The 23,287-nt window shown below is 38.3% G+C and overlaps 1 protein-coding gene and 1 long non-coding RNA gene across 2 annotated transcripts; both read right to left on the minus strand.

Moving 5' to 3' along the window:
* Positions 1–1,913: 1,913 nt before the first annotated feature.
* LOC133739849 (uncharacterized) lies at positions 1,914–3,801 on the minus strand. The gene is made up of 3 exons (XR_009860849.1): positions 3,033–3,801; positions 2,827–2,942; positions 1,914–2,740 (listed from the first exon to the last, which is right to left on the minus strand). It is a non-coding gene; the product is annotated as an uncharacterized LOC133739849 (long non-coding RNA).
* A 4,412-nt stretch (positions 3,802–8,213) lies between these two features.
* LOC133738482 (pathogen-related protein-like) lies at positions 8,214–9,529 on the minus strand. The gene is made up of 4 exons (XM_062166038.1): positions 9,332–9,529; positions 9,089–9,221; positions 8,704–9,005; positions 8,214–8,488 (listed from the first exon to the last, which is right to left on the minus strand). Exons 1-4 carry the CDS (start codon positions 9,470–9,472, stop codon positions 8,345–8,347), a joined length of 720 nt encoding a protein of 239 aa, XP_062022022.1. The 5' UTR covers positions 9,473–9,529; the 3' UTR covers positions 8,214–8,344.
* Between the last annotated feature and the right edge of the window lie 13,758 nt (positions 9,530–23,287).

The following is a 23,287-nucleotide window of genomic DNA, read 5'->3' on the forward strand; positions in this document are numbered from 1 at the left end:
GAGAGATTTTACCTTGAGGCATTTTTTCCAAACAGATTGTGTTGCCTCTCTATTAAGCCATTTCCTGACTAGAAACCATTCTTAAATTTTACACCTCCACATAACCTTCATATTTAATAATGTATGTTTCTCTATGGATAATAGAGTAACTTTTTTTATTTTTTTCTCTTCTCACATTTTACAGATATTTCTTCATTTTATCTGGATATATCTAATATATCGGAGATATTTGACGATATTGGAGAAATTTCAGAGAAACGGTGAAAGATAAGATATTTTTCCTCTATGATATATCAGTCTCTCCAAAAAATAATATATTGGAGATTCTGTAGATATTTTAATCCCTTGCTCCATACCTATTTATTTGATCGATTTAGTTCATTTAGACAGGAAAATGATGATTTTGTACTCGTTATTGATGCTCAATAAGATTTTGGACTTTCCCCTAAAATAAATAAAAGTTGACTAGAATTAGAATCATAATCCAATAAGAAATATATTATCTATATAATAAAACTAGTCTAAGTAAAATAATTCAATTAGGAAAGAAAAATTTCACATCGACAAGAAAATACAAATAATATGCAATGAAGTTCTAATCGCATCACAAACAATAAACGACAATTCATATAAATCGTCGCCTAATTGGTTTTTGGCGAGGAAGTTCAAGTTGTCACATAATCATTAAGCGACAATCCATAGAAGTCGTCGCCTAATTGGTCTTTTGTGAGAAAATTAAAGTTGTTACATAAACTTTAATCGACAACTCGTACAAGTCGTTGTCTAATTGGTTTTCAGCGAGAAAGTTCAAGTTGTCACATAATCATTAAGTGACAACCTGTAGAAGTTGTCGCTTAATTGGTCTTTTGCGAAAAAATTAAAGTTGTCACGTAAACATTAACCGACAACCTGTAGAAGTCGTCGCCTAATTGGTCTTTTACAAGAAAATTAAAGTTGTTACATAAACATTAACCGACAACTGATAGAAATCGTCGCCTAATTAGTTTTTAGCGAGGAATTTCAAGTTGTCACATAAACATTAAGCGATAACCTGTTGAGGTCGTCGCCTAATTGACATTTTGTGAGAAAATTAAAGTTGTCGCATAAACATTAACCGACAACTAGTAGAAATCGTTGCCTAATTAGTTTTCAGTGATAAAGTTCAAGTTGTCACATAAACATTAACCGACAACTCCTGTGAATTGTCGCTAAATCAGTTTTCGGTGACAAAAACCTAGTTGTCACATAAAAATTTAGTGACAATCCGTAGAAGTTGTCGCCTAATTAATTTTTTGCGAGGAAATTAAAGTTGTTACGTAAATATTAACTGAAATTTGGTAGAAATTGTCGCCTAATTGACATTTTGTGATAAATTGGGTGTCGCAAAATGTCATATGGACGACAACTTTCAATTTCTCACAAATACCTACTTTATGCGACAAATTGGTTGTCGCTGATGGGATCATGTGCGACAACTGAAATTTCCTCGTATTTGCCAGGCTTTTACGACGAATTTTGGGTTGTCACAATGAAATTCCTCACTTTTGCTATTTTCTCTTGTAGTGGTCTAAGTTGTCATCTTCCATTTTGCTCTCTCAATCTGTTCAAAACAATAAAGGTCAGAGAGAGACCGGGTTTGCTTGCCTAAAACTCTCTGATGCTTAAGTCAGTAATGGTTGATAATATCGAGGGAAGAATTAGTTTAGAGAACTTATCTGTTGTAGAAAATTTCTGGCCTTATATAGGCAATGGAGGACGTTAGGCTCTGTCCATTTCTGATGTAGGAAGGATGTGTTTCCTTTGAGTACCTTTACACCGGGGACAGGACCAGTTTGGTTGGGCTTATCGTGGTAGTCCCCGTAGGTCCCGCTGGTGTTTATTGGAAAATAAGTCTTGTTTTGCTAGTATTATTTGCGTATTATGCAGGTGGTATGAACAAACGTACTCCAGCTGTTTCATAGTTATTATTTCGACGACTCACAAGTTCTCACTGAAGTTAAAAAAAAAAAAGTTTAGAAACAACTATTTGCATAAAATCATTACATAAAGGCCTCGTTTGGTTTGCAGAAAGTAAGCATCAGGAAAGGAAAGTTATTCCTTTCTTGCGTTTGGGAAGGAAAAGGAAAGGAAATTCTTTCCTGAAGCAAAGGAAAATAGAGGGTAAAATGGTTCCTTCCATACTTCAAAGGAATCATTTTCCCCCTTATATCCTTACATTTATTACTCTCAACACATTATTTTTTGGATTAATTTCAGTTTACCCCCAGAGGTTTGGGGGTGTCATCATTTCACCCCCTGTATTCTCAATTTTGAATTTTTACCCCCTAAGCTTTTCAATTTTCCTCAACCATGTCCAATGTCTCATTTTCCGTCCAAATTGGACGTTAACTCTGACTATTAGACCCACTTCAAGGGCTAAAATAATCATTTCGAGACAAAAAATTTAAAAAAAAAAAAAATTTCATTTCTTCTTCTTCCTTCGATCCTCTTCTTCTTGTCTCTCTCATCTCCGATGGGCAGCCCCAAAGACTCCTCCGATTCAGGCTGTGACATCAGCTCCTCTGTTCATCTCACCAGCGATTGCTTTCTCGTCTTCGGTGTGGATCCGTCCCTCTCCATCAAAAACAAAGTACTCTAGAGCTAAATCCTCAACATCCACCACCTGAAATCAACTCCAACCAAAATTCCAAACCAAACCCACCGCCCAAAATCCACAAAAACCTGCTTGAAACTCCTTAAACTGCAACACCAGAATTCAATCACTACACAATTCACCAACAAATCAAACTACAACCGCTTACCACGGAAATGAATAAAGCTTATTACCGGATGACGACGACCATTACTCTATCAATTCTTGAAGACTCAATAACAGAATGAATGGGCTTCCCGGCCATTCCAGATGGCTCACCATCATCATTAGACCGGTACTGATCCCCCACCTGAGTTTCTCATTCAATGAATCAAAAGCCACAATCCCAAATTACCAAGCAAGAAAAAAGCAATTGATTATGTTCAAAATCCAACCTTACCTTGTATGCCCAGCAATTGTGAGTAGCACGGGGATCCCTAACCTGAGAGAGGAAGGAGAAAGCGGATTGTTCGTCGGAGATGGAAGCAGCTATGAGAAGAAGAAGAGCTGTCGGACGAGGGGGGGGGGGGGGGGGGGGGTCAAGCTTTCAGCGCTGGCGGTGGAGCAAAAATGCAACGGCAGAGGCTAAAAATCGAAGAGCTTGGCCTAAACCCATTTTTCTCACATACCCAATTGAAGAAATTGGAAGCCTTTGGTGTGATGGGTGTGACTCGGACAACTCGCTCTCTAGCTCGGCGGACCACTGGTTGGCCAGAACGAGTTGTAGGACCGAGTTGGGTGTTGAGGAAAAGGAGAGTCTTTGATGGGTATTGAGGAAAGAGAGGCGGTGAAGGTGGGAGGAGCGGTGGCTATGGCGATGGGCATCGTCGTCCTCGTCAACGACGTCGTCTAGGGAGGAAAAGGAGAGTCATCTTAGTCGGGGACCATGGTGGTGGCGAGGCGGTGAGAAAGAGAGAGAATAGAGGAGATGAGAGAGACAAGAAGAAGAAATGATTTTTTTTTTTTTTAAATTGTCTTGAAATGACTATTTTAGCCCTTGGAGTGGGTCTGATAGTCAGAGTTAACGTCCAATTTGGACGGAAAATGAGACATTGGACACGGTTGAGGTAAATTGAAAAGCTCAGGGGGTAAAAATTCAAAATTGAGAATAGAGGGGGTGAAATGATGACACCCCCAAACCTCACGGGGGTAAACTGAAATTAATCCTTATTTTATTGCATTAATTACAAACTTTTTAACAACTTTCCTTATGTTACCAAACATCGGAACGGAAAGTTCTTCGGAAATTTCATTTTCCTTTCATTTCCATTCTCATGGGAAAAACGAAGGAATTACTTTCCTTTTCGTGAACTAAACGAGGCCAAAAAGTAGGGTTGGGCATTTAACCCCGAAAACCCGCAAACCCGGATCGGCCCGTCAAAGGCCGACCCGAACGGGCCGGGCCCAATTTTTTTTTAACCAAATGGTTCGGGCCGGGCCTTATCTTTCAAAACTGTCAAAGCCCGTCAGGCCCGTCATAGATTAAAGAGGACAGATGTTCATGTAGCATTGGTCCTCATATAAGCCTCAAAATCTTTATCATAGCATCATACACACAGGATTGCACTCTTCACTCAAATACCTAAACCTAATCCTCATTCCTCAGTTTTCTTCGTGTAGCCCGATCTGAACCCCGTCTTCGACTCTTCGTCTTTGTCTTCACCGGAGAGAGTTCACATCGCACTAGAGGCCGCCTCCGTCTCTCGGTTTCTCCCTCTCCTCCGCCATAGCTGTGAGGCCGAGACACCAAAATAGGAGCCCGTTGTTCTTCAGGTCTGCCATCTCGTTTTAGCTTCATGGGTTCCTCAGTTTATTGATAAATTTGATCTCTTTGTGTTCTTATTTGGTTTGTAGCTAAACTGGGATTTGGGTTTTTGATCAGTTCATTGCTTTTTGTATTTTGTTTAGTTCACTGGTTTTTGTATTTTGAGTGTTTGCTGAGAAAATGATGTCGATTAGTGACTGCAAATATGCTTCAATGGTTGATTATCTTGAGTTGCAGTTTCTGGTATTTAAGTTGCAGTTTTTTGTGTGTAGTGCTAGTTAAGTTGCAGCTTGAATGGTTCCTCAGTCCTCAATTCCATGTTATCTAAATCTCTTTATGATGGTTGTTGTTGTAGGCAAAAGCAAAACTATGGAAGCCAATTGATGGATGGTAGCTGTTGAACTGGTGGATAGAGAACTGAAAAAAGGGCTGCTAAATTGTTGTATTTGAATTAGGACTTTCTATTTCAATTGCATATTTGTATTTCAAACTTGGACTTCATATTTTAATTGGGTCATTATATTTCAAACTTTCAATTGCAGGTATTGTGATTGACTTGTATTTGAAATTGGATTTTATGTATTTTGGATATTTCAATTTGCAGCTTCAGCTTTGGATCTTGATATTGTGTTTTGATTTAAATCTGAACAGGTTGAAATGAATGAAATGAAATGAATGAAATCTGGTACATAGCAAAGTAGATATATATCCTACTAAGCAAAGGTAAAATACAGGTTTTTGGGCCCGAAAGCCCGCAAGCCCGGCCCGAAGTTAAACGGGTCGGTCCCTGTTTGTGTCAAAACGGGCCGGGTCTGGGCCCAGTAAAAAACGGACCGGTTCCGGGCCCAGTGAAATTATAGTTGGACCCGGCCCATGCCCAGCCCTACCAAAAAGTTTATGTATATAAGTTAGAAAGATGAATTATTTTTATTTTTGGAACGAAGAAAGAGGAATTTTGTGGGTTTAGTTTGTACATGTTTCTTTGTACATGTAATTCCCAAGGTTTTAAGTTTCTCCGAAACTGCTGAAATTTATGTCGAAATTTCCCTAAATTTGAAGTACCGAAACGAAATTCATATGCTATATCATTTCCGTCAGGAGTTTCCCGAAATTTTCTGAAATTTTTCGTACATTTCTGCGAAATTCTTAATTTCTGAAATATCTACACACAAAAAATATATTAAAAAATTCACACCGAAATTTTGTCCGAAATTTCTCTGAAATTTCTGTGAAATTCGTTTGTCATTGATAAAATATGAAATTTTTTTTTCCAATCAAGTTGAAATTGGATACAACAAAACCCTCTTTGCTTTATCTGGTACCAAAGTACTCATGCTCCAAGTCTCCAACCACATCATGATTCTATTTGCAATGAGGCAAATTATGGAAATGACAAGGGGAGTGGCAAATCATAGCACTACAACCAATATAGTAGTGATGATCATCCTACTGGTGCAAATCGTGAATACAATTCTAGAGCTAGGGATGCACAAGGAAGACACGATAGCCATTTGTCTCTAAATGAGTATGAATCACTTTCTTCAAGTCTTGACTCAATGGACATAGGAACTCAATATAGTGATAACCCTAACTCATTCCATTCTCATTCTCCTCATTCCATTCTCATTATCCTCATCATGAAATGAGTTCTACATCAGAAAGTACTTACGGAATTGGATCAAGCTCACAAGGTGGAAGCACATATGGCCTTTTTGATCATTCTTCGTCCCAAATGTCGTATGCTTCATACAATGAAATACCATATTGGGTAATTCCACAATATCCGATATATAGATTGCATGTGGGAAGAGATCAACACACATACATTACCCATGTGATAAAGTACCAAAATCATTTCCAAAATTCATGTACTTGGGAGCAGTATGTCAGTATTGTATGATACTAAATGGGAGCAGTTCAACTACATGGATCAAACTACATCGTAGTAGCTCTTATTACTAATACTTTATATTGCTTTTGTTGTACTTGTTCATTTTCATTCACGGGGTTTTAGTATTACATTCCCCCCGTTGTGTTTTTCTATTTATTAGTGAAAAAGGCATCATGGCCAAGCCTCCTACTGGGTTCCAGCCATAAAAAAATAAAATAAAAATAAAAAGTAAATCACATTCACATTGTCAATAGGCAAAATAACCAAATTACCCCCTGACTTTTCCCATGGCTGCCGATTTACCCCCTGACATTTTAATTTTGATTATCTACACCCTATCGTTATTTTGATTATCTACACCCTATCACTTTTCTAATTGTTGCCGATTTACACCCTATCGTTATTTTTTAGACTTTCCATCCAATTTTCCTATAATTTTGGTTAGCACGTGAGGGGCTTTTTCGTCTTTTCAACTATCACCCAAAAAAAAATTAAACAAACCAACACATCGTCAAAGAAATAAAATAAAAAAATACAAAACTGTTCTTCATTAAAAAAGGAAAAAAAAAACTTGCCCTTTGTCGCTTCTTCCTTGTCCATCTCTTCTTCTTCTTCACTCCCTTTATTTCAAGATTGGTCGTTAGCTTGCAACTGATCGCTTAATTAATATTTGCTAGTCACATCAAATGATTGGATGATCATATCACTGAAGGAGAAACGGTCTTTGATCATTTAGGTTTCTGGTATTCTTTTTCTTTGAAGGCCGGACTAGTCATTAATATTTCAAACATCCATATGAGAATTTGATCTTCCATATTTCCAGTTGGAGGGGTTTGTATTGTGTATAAGATAGCCATCGAACAAACTAAAATATTTATATGTATGGAATATGAAAATTCAAATTACAGCAAGCATGTGAAGGTCATCTTGATTGATTCAAGTTGGGATTGTGTTATATTGATCTCGATAAAAGGAACATAGAGGAAGAGGTCATGCTGAGAAGAAGGTAATTGCGAGATAGATAGAGAAGAAGATGAGAGGCTGAGGGAAAAAAAAAAAAAACAGTTGTGGGAGACGAATAGCAGTATTTTATTTTTTATTTTTTAACAAAGTAATTTTGTATTTTTTTTTTTTTTGGTGACAATTGCAGAGACGAAAATGCCCCTCACATGCTAACCAAATTAACGGAGAAATTGGATGAAAAGTCTAAAATTTAACTATAGGGTGTAAATTAGCAACATTTAGAAAAGTGAGGGTGTAAATAATCAAAATTGAAATGTCAGGGGGTAAATCGACAATCATGAGAAAAGTTAGGGGGTAATTTGACTATTTTGTCTTGTCAATATACATAACATTTATAATTACATATATATAGATAAAAACACTAGTTTAGCAACTTACTACAAAACACTAGTTTAACAACTTACTACAGTTTTAGTTAATTACTCGTCTATATTAAATATCACAATTCTATTATTTATGTATAATTTTAGAGAGGTTATATTGTAAATAGGTTTATTATAGGTTAGTTTAGTCTATATAAAAGTTTCATTCAAAAATATCATTTTATAAATGCAATTAATGTGATTTCTTTATTTTTAACTGAAATTTCCACCGAAATCGAAACTTTCTCCGAATTTTCCTTAAATTTGAAGTACCGATATCGAAACTGAAACCGAAATTTGAAACCTTGGTAATTCCTAGGGGTACAGAGTTGATAAAAGCGTTGAAGCATTCAATCTTTTTTTTTTTTTTTTATACAACAGTCATTTTTGTTCTTATCATCCAATTCAGTTATTTCTAGGGGTGGCAAAACATGGCGTCTTTCTTCTCCTAGTGCAGTAGTGCAGGTTGTTGACAGTGATGTTTCATTATTCACAAATTCCATAGAAAATTGAAAATTCTGGAGTGGCAGAGAGATGATAAAACCGTTAAAAGCTGATTCATATAATAATTCCACACAGTACAGCCCCCCAGAGTGATGCCTATATGGGCATAAATTATTGATGATAGAGTTTTACAAATTATGTAGTAGCTAGGTAGTATTTGTAGAACACTACCCAGTACTCCTTAGGATAGGGCAGCCTGTAGCAGTCTCCTCAGAAGAAGAACCCACTTTTGCACCCTTCAAAAGTCCACCAAGTAGCTGTCCTGGGTCGTAAAAGAACTCCACCTTCACGATTTTTTCATTCTCGTCCAACTGTAATTTAGTTCACCAGAAAGGCAGAAACAGAATCAACACTATTACAGTGTCCGGAAAATGTGCTAATGTGCAAAACAATGTCGGTTGAGGGTTCAAAGGTCATTGAAAGCCGGTTTAGGGTTTGAATCAGAAACTAAACTAAATGATAGCGACACGACTTTTTTACCTAAGCGCAACATCCAAACTTATAGAGATCGATCAGAGTACTGTACCTCAAAAATGGCCATTCCATAGACCTCGACAAGTTCTCCAGTTGGGGCATGGCCTTTGAAAGGGCCCTCCATGTAACCCCAGTGCCTGAATTTGTACACGATCTGCGGCGGCCCAGAAATGACTTGAAGAATCTCCAACGCAAATCCTCTTGGGAATGTTGTTGTGAAAGCCTTATGTGATGATTCAGATGTTTCCACTTCAGGATTATAGCCCCTCAGATTCTCAGGCAGTGTGGTCTGAAGCAAAGGGTTGTATCCTCCTCCTAGTTTTCCTATTTCTTCCAAATTTATCCCTTTCCTCCCTGCAAAACATATAATTTATAAAATGTCAATCTCGTTTTCAACAACCTCGGATCTGAATTTACTTCAATGAGTAATATATTACCATTTAGGCTGAAGGTGTACTTGTTGGGATCAAGTGTCTTGAAATCCTCAATGTTAGCTTTATGGAAAAGTTCCATCTCCCATGTCTTTACTAGGTTCTGCACCTTTTCTTCTAGTGACCCAGCAGGCCATATCTTCAACAATCAATCCATTCAATGTTTCACAGATTAAGTATATATCAATATCTGTGTGTACAAATTAAGATAGATAATCAACACAGATAGACAAAAATTAAGTATTGAACCTTGGTTCTGCCTTCTTCGAAAAGCTTGTTAACGACCTCATAGTTGGGAGGTGTACCAAACTTCCATTTGGTGCTCCTCTCTCCATCTCCATTCAAATAGTAACGATATTTGTCTCCCTCAACACCACTTTCAGATGCCATGGGATCAAAGAATACTAGATAATGTTTTATGGTTTGAAAGTTTTCTGAGAAGAGTCTTGATTATAGAGGCAAAATGATAGTATTTAAAGATAAATTTTAGCCCTAGCTACCACCACAAGATTTGTTAAAATTCAATATTTTGACTATTAGCATGTCTAGTCATCGGTTAAAATTCAATATTTTGACTATTAGCATGTCTAGTCATCGGTTAAAATTCAATATTTTGACTATTAGCACTAGACATGGTCATCGGTGACATAATTACAAAGTGATGTTACGTGCCTGCAATTGGCTGTTTGCATGTTGGGGTGTCCAACATTATAATTTAATGAAAGAAGATATTATCAGGGTTTCTGGTAGTGAGGTCAGTTACTAAATTGTGCCGTTTTCTAACTTTTCAATCATCTTCACAAAATATTGCATGATATTTTTTTATTTTTAAATCATCCTCACAAAATATTGCATCATAATTTAAATAGTTTAAATAAATAAATAAATAAATAACTCTCTTATGTGTGGATAGTTGATAACTTGATATTATTGGTACCTCAAAATAGCATTTACATGAACATTTGCACAAATAACCGTGAATTAATCATAATGTAAGCATGCCGAAACACTAAAGTGTGTTATGCCAAATTGCCATAATTTGGTTTAGATCGGAATCTTCTCTTCATTTTGTCTGCTTTCAACTTTGATCGGTTAGGTCCGGTTGTTCCAAAGAGTTTGCTTTGTAACTGATTTTCTGTATTAAAATTTAAAGAACAAAAAAGTGTGCAATTTGCATATCACAATTTAGATAATTTTTTAGTGACCTCCATTGGCCTTGCATTTTCTTTGTTTTTCAAGGAAGCTAGGCCACCTATTATTATTTATTTATTTTAATTCAAGTACTTCTCTATTCTATTCACAATCTTGCAATAATTGACTTTTGATCTTCAATTCACTCCACACGATTAGCTAAATGCTATCGCGACATGATCATGCTATTATAAGGCAAAGGCATGCAACCGGACTTTGATTTAAGGAATCAACATTGTTGCTTCCCTAGTAATATCAAAATCGGACAAAGATAAATCATCACTACAACAAATCTAGCCTATAGATACTATAATTTACCCACTTTTGGTGGCAGGACCCCACTATTCTTTATTTGATGACAATAAATAGGTCCATGTCTCATTTATTAGTGTGTTTTGATAGTCACCAACACGTTCATTTTTATTCTACCTCAGCTTTATCTCTTAAGCCGTCTCAGCCTCATCTCTTAATTGTTTATAATCTTTTACTCTGTACCTCAGCCTTATCTCTAAGAGCAAGTCCACCGGGCTTGATTATGCCCAGGCAACACGTCAAATTCTGACTTAGGTCACCAAAATATCCATTTTCTTCCTTCCACAAAGCCAACAGTAACTGACCCAGGCCTCTTGCTGGGTCAAGTTGGTGACCCAAACCATGACCCAGGCTTCCACCGTGGCCCAAAGTGAGGAGAGGAGGAGAGAAGGAGAGACGCGCCAAGCTATTCCGTGAACACCAGTCGCTTGTCTTCTAGCGGTTGTCTTCTAGCGGAGACAAAGCTGCAGTCGCGTGGCTTGCAGTTTTTTGTCGGCTAGTGGTGTGGGTGGCTGACGTGTGAAGTAGCCGTTGGGTTGCTTTGAATTTTGAAGGCAACGGTCAACAAATCTGGACCGTTGGTTCCTATTGTCAAAGAGATCTGATGGTGAATAATTAGTGAGCTATATACCAGGTTTAGGAAGGTGAAAAAAATATTATGTAATATAAACGGCAAGATTACAATGGTAAGAAAAAAAATATATACAAAATTTTCTATAAATACCTCACCTTCTATTTTTACCTCTCACACCAAAAAAATCATCTTTCTTACTTTCTCAAAATTTTTTGTTCCTCTTCCTCATAGCTTTCATCTTCCGAAATTTTTTTATTCCAATACGAGCATACAAGCCAATACGAGCGTACAAGCCAATACGAGCGTACAACCCGTAGCAGATCCAAGTATTGACGGGACGAGATGGTAGCCTATGGAAGACATTCAATTGTGCAAGTCTTGGAGATATGTTAGCCAAAATCCGGCAAAGTGTACGGATAGACGTTCGCAAACACTGTGCCGAACATTGGAATGGATATGTCCGATAAATTCAAGCTTTTCAAGGGAGGTGGAAAAATTTGAAAGTCGAACTTTATGCTTGGCATTGTTCGTTAAGGCAAGCGAAAAATCGGTACAAGAGTGGTGCAAATATGATTGATGAGGTATGAATTTGTAGTGTAACACGAATATTAATTTTTATGATTTTTTTAGTTTATATTAAAATTCAATTACTTGATACATTTTACTTTAAATTATTAGTTGATATATTTTGTTGATAATTATACTTTAAATTATTAGTTGATATATTAAAATTTAGTTGATAATTATACTTCAAATTAGTAGTTGATAATCATACTTTATACTTAAAATTATTAGTTGATACATTGTACTCACCTTATACGTACTTAAAGTTACTAGGTGATGTATTAAAATTTAAATAGTTGATACATTGTACCTCGTTTATATTTGTACTAATTGATTTTTTTTTTTTAAAATAACATAGCAACGTCAAGCACAAGATTTGTGGAGAGCTGTGATGACCAAAGCCAAAGGAAGGCCAAAAAGAGGTGATTTCAATAGTTTAGAATGTTACGAGGTTGTGTTGGGCTTTCAACAATTTAGTGACATTCCAAGCCATACCTCTTTGACTGGAGGAACCTCAAGGGGAGGAAGTGAACGGATGCACACACAACAATCCGTTCATGATTCTCATGTCAACTTGGACATAGATGCAGATGAGGTAAATCGATGTAACTCTCAATCCTTCGGTGAGGCCTCAAGGAAAGAAGGCTGCCAAAGAAGCTATCCGAAAAGGAAAGAAGGCATCTAATGATTCCAATCCTCTGACATCCGCTGTGGAGACTATGGCAATCAACCAAACATCAATGTTGTCGGCCAAGGAGAAACGCGATGAGGAATATGCTCGACATCTCCATGACCAACAACAACGAGATTATATACGCTTGCAAATGGATATGTGAAACGAGGCATTTAAAATGCAAGAGAGGGAAGAGCGAATTATGGAGATGAACACAAGTAAGATGACGCCAACCAAAAAGAAATATTGGCAAAGAAAGCAAAAAAAAGATAGCGGAGAAAGAAGATGAAGATGCAACCAATGGATCAAACTTCCCACAACTACCATTCACCGGTGGATGTTATCCACAAGCACCTTTTACCGGTGTATTCCCACAACCTCCTTTCACCGGTGGATACTATCCGCAACCTCCTTTAACCGGTGGCTTCCCACAACCACCATTCACCGGTGGATTCCCACAACCACCTTTCACCGGTGGAGTCCCTTCACCTTTCTCTTCGGGTGAATCCACCAACCCAACCCTAATTATGACCCCTCAAACACAAATTGGATTCCTATTAAAGATGAGGATGAGGAAAATTAGGGAGTTATATATTTTAAATAATTGTATTGTTTTTATTCCAATGCTTGGTCTTTCACTTATGTAATATAAATGTCAGGAAATGAAAATTTATTTGAAAATGTGGGTACATTGAAAGGAAGTCCTCAAGCAATAATACACTTACAAATGAAAAACACACAAACATAATTAAAAACACACAAACTAAATGAAAAAAGGATTAAATACTGTTTACTCCCTATACTTATAGGGTTTCATCGTTTCAGTCCCTGACCTTCGAATTTCACCTAAAAAGTCCATGAACTCTCAATTTCCTCCCAATTGGTCCCTGCCTTCAAAATTTTCTGTTAAAGTTGCCGAAAATGTCTATTATGCCCTCACTTACTTTTTTTTTTTTTTTTAATTTATTTTTCTCTGTGGATTGGAACCATCGTGATGAGGAGATGAACAGAAGGAGGTGAAAGAGCCGGAAGAAAAAGAGGTAAAAAGAAAAAAAAAAAAAAAAAAAAAAAAAAGAGGAAGAGAAATATATATATTTTTAAAGTAAATGAGGGACAATAGACTTTTTAGGGGAAGATAACGGAGTTTTTGACGGATGCTTGACGGTAGGGACCAATTGGGAGGAAATTGGGAGTTCAGGGACTTTTTAGGTGAAATTCAAAGGTCAGGGACTGAAACGATGAAACCCTATAAGTATAGGGAGTAAGCAGTATTTAACCCATGAAAAAAACACACAAACAGACAGTAGCCAATTATTCAAATAGCAGATCTAGATACACATGTTGCCTTTAACTTCCCAATAGTGTTGAATGAGATCTTCTTGAAGGTTTGAGTAAGTGAACTCAGATCTAATTTGTTGGTATCGATCCATGAATCCGTTCATATTATGACCATCTCTACCAACAGGATCAAAGTCATTACTAGTGGGTCCTTCCCATACCTCAGCAATCCTGGGCCTCATATTGTTCTCCTCTTCTTCATCGGACTCCAACTCATCATCGCTGTCTTTAGGTCGTTCATCCTCGACAATCATGTTGTGTAATATAATACAAGTCAACATGATGTATCGAAGGTCCTCTTTATCCCACCCATGAGCAGCTCCTCTAACAATAGAAGCAAAGGGATCAGTATCACTATAGTGTGTGGTGGGTGCATAACCAAAAGAGGGTTGGCTAAAAGTAGGGTAAAAAATTGGAGTTGGTCCCGCCATGTAATTGAAAGGTAAGGACCCAAAATTTGAGTGCTGATAATAGTGAGTTTGCATGTGAGATGCAGAGGCTCCTGTTGCTTTACATAGACTCCCATCATTATTAATACCACTACTAGGCACAGAAGAAACACTAGATTTGGCACTAGTGGTTTGGGCTACCTCCTCAACATTGATCATCTGGGAATAGACCTCACTAGCAAAGCCTAAAATAACATCAGCATCACCCAAATTTAATGGAAATCCAGAGTTAGATGGTTTAGAGGTACTACCCATTCGTCCCTGTAAGCTATTCGACGGAGCCGTCGTGGGGGCTACCGACGCTGCCACTGAGCCTATGCGAGGACTGCCTGTGGACGCTGGTAGAGAACCAAAGCTAAGCTGAGGTGACCCATGTTGTGGTTGAGGGTTTGTGGCCTCCAGCCGCATCCGCTTCATTTCCCTACTTTTAGCCAATAGCCTCCACTTGATGGTTCGAGTCCGGAGGGATGCAAAAAGAAGGCATGAGCAGGGGGTTCCCATGTGGGTTATGTCGTGATCTGGAATGGGTTTGACGACGATGGTGGCCCAGATCCGTGGGTGCCCCTTAGCAATTTCAATTTAGGCTGTTTTGATTAAGCCTGGGCTTCAAGAAGCTTTGTTAGGGTTTGGGATCTAGGATTGGGCCTTAGTCTGTTAGGGCTTACGGGTTTGCATTTTGCTTCTTTATTCTAGTTTCTTTTAGTTGGTTTTGGATGACTGGCATTCCACTTATTTCTTTTCTTTTGGAGAAGGAGTCTGCGGGTTCTCAGTTATTGAGATGTGTCGCCAGAGGTGTTCACTTCACCTGTGCCTCATTTATTTCTCATGGGTGATGTTGAACAATTTTTAGATGTGCTTTAGTGTATTAAACATGTGATATTGCTTAGGTAATGATTTTTCTGCAGGCCTCATTGGATCAAATCGTTATATATGATTCCGCTAATCAATAAAAGAGTTGACATATTTAAAAATAATAATAATAATAAGGGTTTCTAGTAATGCTAAGAGTTGTCTAATTGATAGCACTTGGCTTTTCCCTTGATGAGGAAGTCGGTTGGACTTCATGCATGGCGTACAATAATTATGCAAGGTGAAGGCTCCAATGTTCTAAAAGACGAATTTTCATGTGTACTAGATGACATTAATTGAAAAAAAAAATACTGGATAAAATAATCGACTAAAGGAAGCCCTATCTGTAGATGTCCCTGAGGCCTGAGCTACAGTTTTACCTTTTCAACATACTTATTATGAAGAGGATGATTAACATCTAAGAAAATACGAAGAGGCAAGTCATTCTATTTTTCTAATTTGAACATAATTTCACCGCATAATTTATAGAGGGAAATTAAGTTACATCTCATTTAAATACGAATTTTGTGTGATCAATGAATCACAGTCCGAAAGGTGGGTGTCAAAAAAAAATGAATGTTGTTTAAGAATGAGAGAATTCGAGAGAGATTGATGAGAGAATTGTGTGTTTCATTATTGAGAATAGGAGCCCTATATATAGGGTTACAAAGTACATGTTCTAATGGTACAAGGAAAACTATTCCGAATAGGACTAGGAATTCTATAACATTCTCTCTTATTACAAACATGGAACTAATTCTAGTTTGATTAGGCACACATAAGTCAATTTCCTTCAACACTCCCCCTTGTGCCGCTCAAACTTGGTGGTGACGCTTAATCCGTTGCCTCGTTAAAAACCTTGCTCAAGTGAAAAACCTTGTGGGACAACAAGCTTGAGGAGGAGAAAAAGAGTACAACACGTCCTTCACTATTTGAGATCGAACATGTAGACATCGTACCTCCCCCTGATTACTACAATCATGGGAGTTTGGATAACTTTCTTAATCCAATACTCTTCACATGTTTCTCGAAGGTGGATTTAGGTAACGACTTAGTGAATAAGTCCGTTACATTATCCTCTGATCGATTTGATTTACTTCAATCTTTAGAAGTGATTGTTGTTGCTGATTATAAAAGAACTTAGGCGATATATGCTTGGTGTTGTCGCCCTTGATAAAACCTAACTTCATTTGCTCAATACAAGCTGCATTATCCTCATAAATGCATGTAGGTTCATCCGTGGTAGACTTCAAACCACAACTTCCTTGAATATGTCTAATTACAGACCTTAGCCATATACATTCACGCACGGCTTCATGTAGAGCAATAATCTCTGCATGATTTGAGGAAGTAGCAACAAGGGTCTGCTTTGTAGACCTCCAAGATATTGCAGTGCTTCCCATGGTAAAGACATAACCCATTTGAGAGCGACCTTTGTGAGGGTCAGAGAGGTACTCTGCATCAACAAAACCCATCAAAACATCATTGTCATTTTGATGGAGAGAAAGAGGAGGACGCCGGCCACCTTAGATGGGGCCGGCGCCGGCGGTCATGCTATGGACAACGGCGTCTTGCCTCTTGGTGTCTGATCCCAATTTTCCGTCATTCCTCTTCTCTCTGTAGAGATAAAATAGGCCCATATCAATCGTACCTTTTAGGTATGGAAATATTGTCTTTACACCAATCCAATGGCGACATGTTGGCGCAAAACTATGTCGACCTAACAAGTTCACTGGGAATGAGATGTCCGGTCTTGTACATTGAGCTAAGTACAATAATGTGCCTATTGCACTTAAATAGGGCACTTCGGCCTCTGATAATTCTTCGTCCTCATCCTTTGGACGAAATGGATCTTTTCCGGGCTCAAGACTACAGCCAATCATAGGAGTACTCACAGGCTTTGCTTTATCTTCATTAAAGCGCCTTAGAATTTTCTGAGTATATGCAGACTGATAGATCAAAATTCCATCACTACGGCGCTCGAGTTCTAAACCGAGACAAAACCATGTTTTCCTAAGATCTTTCACCTCAAATTCGGATTTCAAGTATTTAGCAGTTTCCTTTAACTCATCTAGAGTTCCAATTAGGTTCATGTCATCGACATAAACTGCTACAATTGCAAATCCGGAACTTGTTCTTTTAATGAACACGCATGGGCATATTTCATTGGTAATATATCTCTTCCCAATCAAGTAGTCACTTAGACGGTTGTACCACATCCGTCCGGATTGTTTTAATCCATATAGTGAGCGCTTTAATCTTATTGAAAACGCGCTCCGTGGTTTAGAGCCACTTGATTTGGGTAATTGAAGTCCATATGGAACCTTCATATATATCTCTGAATCTAGATCCTCATAGAGATATGCTGTAACCACATTCATAAGCTGCATGTCAAGTTTTTCGGAAACTACCAAATTGACAAGGTAGCGGAACGTTATAACATCCATTATGGGAGAATATGTCTCCTCGTAGTAGATTCCAGGGCATTGTGAGAAACCTTGCGCCACGAGGCGGGATTTATATCTAACCACCTCATTTTTCTCATTACGCTTTCTAACAGAGACCCATTTATGGCCAACAGGTTTTACATATGGGGGTGTCTGCGTTATAGGCCCAAATACCTGTCTCTTTGCTAGTGAATCCAATTCAGCTTGGATCCAATCTTTCCATTTAGGCCAATCCGCTCTTCGTTGACATTCTTTGATAGAGCGAGGTTCGATATCATCATATTCTATAATTCCTTTTGCAACATGATATGCAAATGCATCATCAATAGCAATAGAATTTCTATCCATCATCTCATGTACACTAGTGTAATTCAGGAGATCTCCCTATTCTCTGGAATTTGTTCTGACATTGGAGTGTCCCCCAATGATGTCTCTTGGACATAACCATAATCCGGAATATTCTCATGAGATCGATTATTCACATCGATGATTAATGGATTATTTTGTGCCAAACTCGCTTTCTTTCTTGGGCGAGAATCCATCGAACCTTTGGGCCTCCCGCGCTTCCTGGCAGGAGCCGTGGGCCTAGCCACAATGTCACCATGGGAGGGGACGTTGGCGCCATGCTCAGGTGCCTTTGAGATGACGTTATGTCCTCTAATTTTAGGGACATCAATCCTTGCAGACACGTTTGCAGCAGGTATGTGTGATCTCGTCACTTTAGCGATATCAGAAAACGCATCAGGTATCGATTCTGCTACGTTCTGAAGATCAAGAATTCTCCACACTTCAATTTCAGACTGTGCGATTTAGGGATCAAGATGAGACAGAGTGGGGACAGGCCACGACAATTCATGTCGTTCCTGTTGAACATTTATGTTCTTATCTCCCCCTAACGACAGGAAGACTGTCTCATCAAAGTGACAATCCGCAAATCTGGAGGTAAAAAAATCGTCTGTCAATAGTTGGAGAGTCATATCCAACATAAATGCCTAATCGTCGTTGAGGACCCATTTTGGTGCGTTGTGGCGGCGTAATTGGCACATAAACAGCACACCCAAATATGCGTAAGTGTGAGACATTAGGCTCATACCCAGTCACCATCTGGGTCGTAGAAAAGGGTTGAGTGACAGTGGGTCTCAAACGAATAAGCACAGCTGAATGCAATATTGCATAGCCCCAAGCAGAAATAGGGAGATTGGTGCGCATAACCAATGCTCTAGCAACCATTTGTAGTCGTTTAATGGCAGCTTCTACGAGACCATTTTGGGTGTGAACAGAGGAACGGGATGTTCAACTTCAATCCCAATGGACATGCAATAATCATCAAAAGTTTTTGATGTAAACTCCCCAGCATTGTCTAGTCTTAGAGACTTAATAGGATGATCAAGGTGGTGAGCCCTTAACTTAATAATCTGTACTAGGAGTTTAGCAAATGCAGCGTTCCTTGTGGACAAAAGCATGACATGTGACCAGCGTGTCGATGCATCAGCCAACATCATAAAATATCTAAGTGGTCCGCAAGATGGTTGAATATGTACACAAATATCACATTGGATTCTTTGTAAGAATGGTATATTTTCTTTAGTGTCCTTTGCATAGGATGGTCTTGATCCTAATTTTGCTAAAGAGCAGGCTTTGCAGAACGAATGATGGGCTTTAGAAGCAACCAATGAGGATTTTGGTTTAGCCATGAAGTCACAATTGACTTTAAAAGTAGAAATAGGAGTCAAGGAGGCACTAGTGGCGTCAAAGCCACTTTTGGGCCGCAGAGGGTAGGCGGCCGGCCTTAGATGGCCGGACTTGCAGGGGGCGGCGCCATGAGGTGCAGGTGCTCCTTCTTGGTCCAAAATTCGGTTTTTACTTCTTTTCATTCTGAAAAATGGATGTCCGTGTGAAGTCTTTAAGATACGGATCATCATATCACGACCTGGATGTCCCAAACGGTCATGCCATAGCCTATATGTGTTAGAATCCCATAAATCATCTCTCATAACATGATTGGATTCAGTGATTCGAATAGTGGTTGGATACAACCCACTAGATCGACACATAAGTTTCTCTAAGACTCTTTTATATCCATAGTCATTAGAGGTGATGCAAATGAACTCTTGTCCATTCTCACAATGTGTTTCCACATGAAAACCATTGGCTCTTATATCTTTGAAGCTCAAAAGGGTTCTTTCGGCCGTAGGAGCGTAGAGAGCTTCAGTGACATTTATATTTGTGCCATCTGGCAACATAAATTAGGCTGGTCCTCTACCATGAATCAATTGAGATGATCCAGCCATTGTAGTCACAGAAGATCGAGTAGGCATCATCTCAAGAAATAACTGCCTATTTCGAAGTATGGTGTGCGTAGTCGCACTATCCACGAGGCATTCTAGCTCTCCGGGAAACATACTTGAATAAATAAAGTTCGAATAAAAATCGACACTTTATTTCAATGAAAGCCAATGGTTACGTCAAAGTTTCTAAATCAAAATTTAATCCCAAAAAATGACAATCAAGCTTAGACAAGTAGTAGTTACTCAATCCTTTCGGTAACTCCAATTTGGTTGTGACCAGGTAAGGTAATGCGAGATTTTGGTGGAGCTGTGCTCACTTTTAAAACCGTTCTCTCTGTTCAAACCTTTCCTAGACATCACAATTAATTTTGAATGAGCCTACTTTGGAAAGAGTTATAACCACTATCTTTGTTGATAGTTTCCAAATTTTGGATTTGGATTGAAACCAATGACGTTTATATGGTCAAATTTTGATGCTCACGAACGCTCTTAGTCCACAGCCTACGAACTCTCTTAGTCCGTAAAAATCGATGCTTACGAACGCTCTTAGTCCGAAGATTACGAACGCTCTTAGTTCGTATATAGCGTGAATCCCCACGATTCCGCTTTTAGAAAATCGAACCCACGTTACAGAAAGGTGGGATGTAGAAGAAGAGATTTTGGAAGTCCCCGAAGAGAAATAAAAACAATTTTAAATTTCAAAAATGGGAACAACTTAATTACTTGTGAATTTCGGAGCTTGAAATTCTTTGAAGCACGGGCGTGTTGGTGCAGGCGTGCAGGATTGCAGACGTGCTATCGATCCTGGGTCGGGGATTGCAAACTATCTTTCAATCCCTGCTGTGCGGCCGAGATGTGCAGGATTGCAACGTCAGCTTGAAAACTTATTTCTTGAGCTTTGGAGTTGCGAGAAAAGGTGGCCGGAAATTGCTAGGCTCGGCCGGAGGTGCTGCTGGTCTTGGCCGAGGGATATGGCCGAGCTGGTTGGACGCGGGTAGGTCTGTGGCTGACCGAGAATGGCTGGACTGCTTGGCCGAAGACTGGCCGGGATGGCTGCAAGGGCAGGCAGGCTAGCACGGGCTAGGTGCTTGGCAAGGCTAACGTTGGAGAATTTTTTGGTTTTGGATTTTTAATCTCAGGGTTAGGGCTCGTGCTGATAACGTTTTTAAGAATGAGAGAATTCGAGAGAGATTGATGAGAGAATTGTGTGTTTCATTATTGAGAATAGGAGCCCTATATATAGGGATTACAAAGTACATGTTCTAATGGTACAAGGAAAACTATTCCGACCGAATAGGACAAAGAATTCTAGAACATTCTCACTTACTACAAACATGGAACTAATTCTAGTTTGATTAGGCACACATAAGTCGATTTCCTTCAACAAATGCACAATATTTGTTTTCATCAAAGAGAATTGTTATTGACCGTCTTGTTGATGATTCTGCACTCAAAGCTAATAACATTTTGTTTTATAATAACAACTAAAACTATGGAAGAGCATATACATAGATCCATTGTTATACTGTAAATGCTAATATACAGCATATCCCTCGACCACAGTTCAATAAATATAAACTCAATAGTACAAAGTGATAAAGCTGGTAAACATAACATGTTAGAAATCAAGTCGTAGTCATTGTACTTTCTAACAGAGAAATAAAAAACTATTCTTCAATCTTCTCATATTGTATTCAAATTTTGGTCAAGCATTTTGAGGCGTTGTCCAAGTCTGTGCATATCACAAACTAGTCAAGCATTTTATAATCAAGAAAACGCTAGTATATATTAACAAACATGGTCGGAAAGAAGTGACCAACGGCATCTACATCATTCGGCAAGGTCAACTAGCTGGATAACTATGATTGGAACTGAGAATAGTTAATTAAGTTGCTGATCGAATACCTTACCCCGTTTTCGTCTCTTTTCAATTTTTAATTTAAACTACAATCTAACCAGTGTGACCATGGAATTTGGCAATTGAGATAAGTATGATGACTAGAGTAGTGTATTTCCAGAGCTCTTGCTGAAGAGTACGTACTACATCTGAATCTGACTATATAGCTCAAATGTGGGAAGGGAAACAACTTCAGTACGAGACTGATTGCTTTTGATGCACAACAGCTTGCTGACAGTTTTTTAGATCAACTTTTTAGGAGTCGAATTTTCCAAAAGCTTAAAAATTGAATCTGCAACTCTGAACAATGACCTCTAGTTGAAATTCTTGAACATATGTTTATGTTAGAAAAAAGAAAGTAGATACCAAGGAGTATCCTATTATCCCCTAGACAAACAAAACTCTTTTTTTTCCCTCCCTTACTTGTAAATTTAGAAAAAGGGGAAATGATCATTTACCCAATTTCAGCTTAAAAATTGCCCACTTGCTCCACTAACAGTTTTTTAACCCCGTTTACCCAAAACACTCCAAGAGATTATTTCCCTAATACCCAATTAATTCTTTTTTATTCTTTTTTATTTATTTTTGGGACTTTTTTGCCCTCTCCTTCTTTCTCACTTAGAGGGAGAAGTCATCCTCCACCTTGCCAGACTTCGGTGACCAGTGGCCGGCCGCCAACTCCAGTGATGGGAATCCTGCCACCGGTGACCAGAATCCGGAATCCGGCTACCGGACTGGTGTTGGGATTCCGGTGTCTGAATTTATTGCCCCTAATAATACCCAGTAACCATATTATTGCCCCCCAGTAATCATATTATTGTCTCCCAATACTCATATTATTGCCTCCCAAAAATCATATTATTGCCGTCCAGTGAATTGTATAAACTCCCAAAACCAAAATGAATACACTACAGGCACAATTGATCATATTATTGCCCCCCAGTAATCATATTATTGCCCCCCAATACTCATATTATTGCCTCCTAATAATCATATTAATGCCCCAATAATAATATTATTACCTGATAGCTAAATTTATAAGCTATTGATTTTCCTTATTCACACTTAAGATTGTCAATTGTAGCAAGGGTAAACAAGGGTCTTTCCCGCAGAAGACTATGGTTCTAACTACTGAAAACAATGTCACAAAAGTGACCACTGTTCCTAACGAACAGCAGTCGAAAACCTAATTAAAAACCTAACCTAAACTATTCATAAAATTACGAAAATTTACAGAGAAGTACTAGGTACACAGGGGTTAGAGCACACAAAATTTGGTAATTTTTGGAATTGATTTACTATTCTAAACAAATACGAAAATATAGAGTACAGAAGCTGAAAATAAAGAAAAACTTATTTGAGAATGGTTGAGATCAAGATAATGAAACTAGCTAGGAAGGAAGTATCCACCCCCAAAAATCACACACAACATACTTTGTCCAATTTACTACCAATTAACTTAGTTGAAGACACTTAGATTGGCTTGGTACGCTTGAACACAACCTATTACTCTTTCTTACTTTGTACGCTAGGCAGGAAGTGCTCTACACCTAGACTATTCCCAAGCAATGTAACCTAAAGGTACGTTTATTAGATTAAACATGCAGAGATCATTAAGTTTGA

Source organism: Rosa rugosa, chromosome 3 (assembly GCF_958449725.1).
Source record: "Rosa rugosa chromosome 3, drRosRugo1.1, whole genome shotgun sequence".
Lineage (NCBI taxonomy): Eukaryota > Viridiplantae > Streptophyta > Magnoliopsida > Rosales > Rosaceae > Rosa > Rosa rugosa.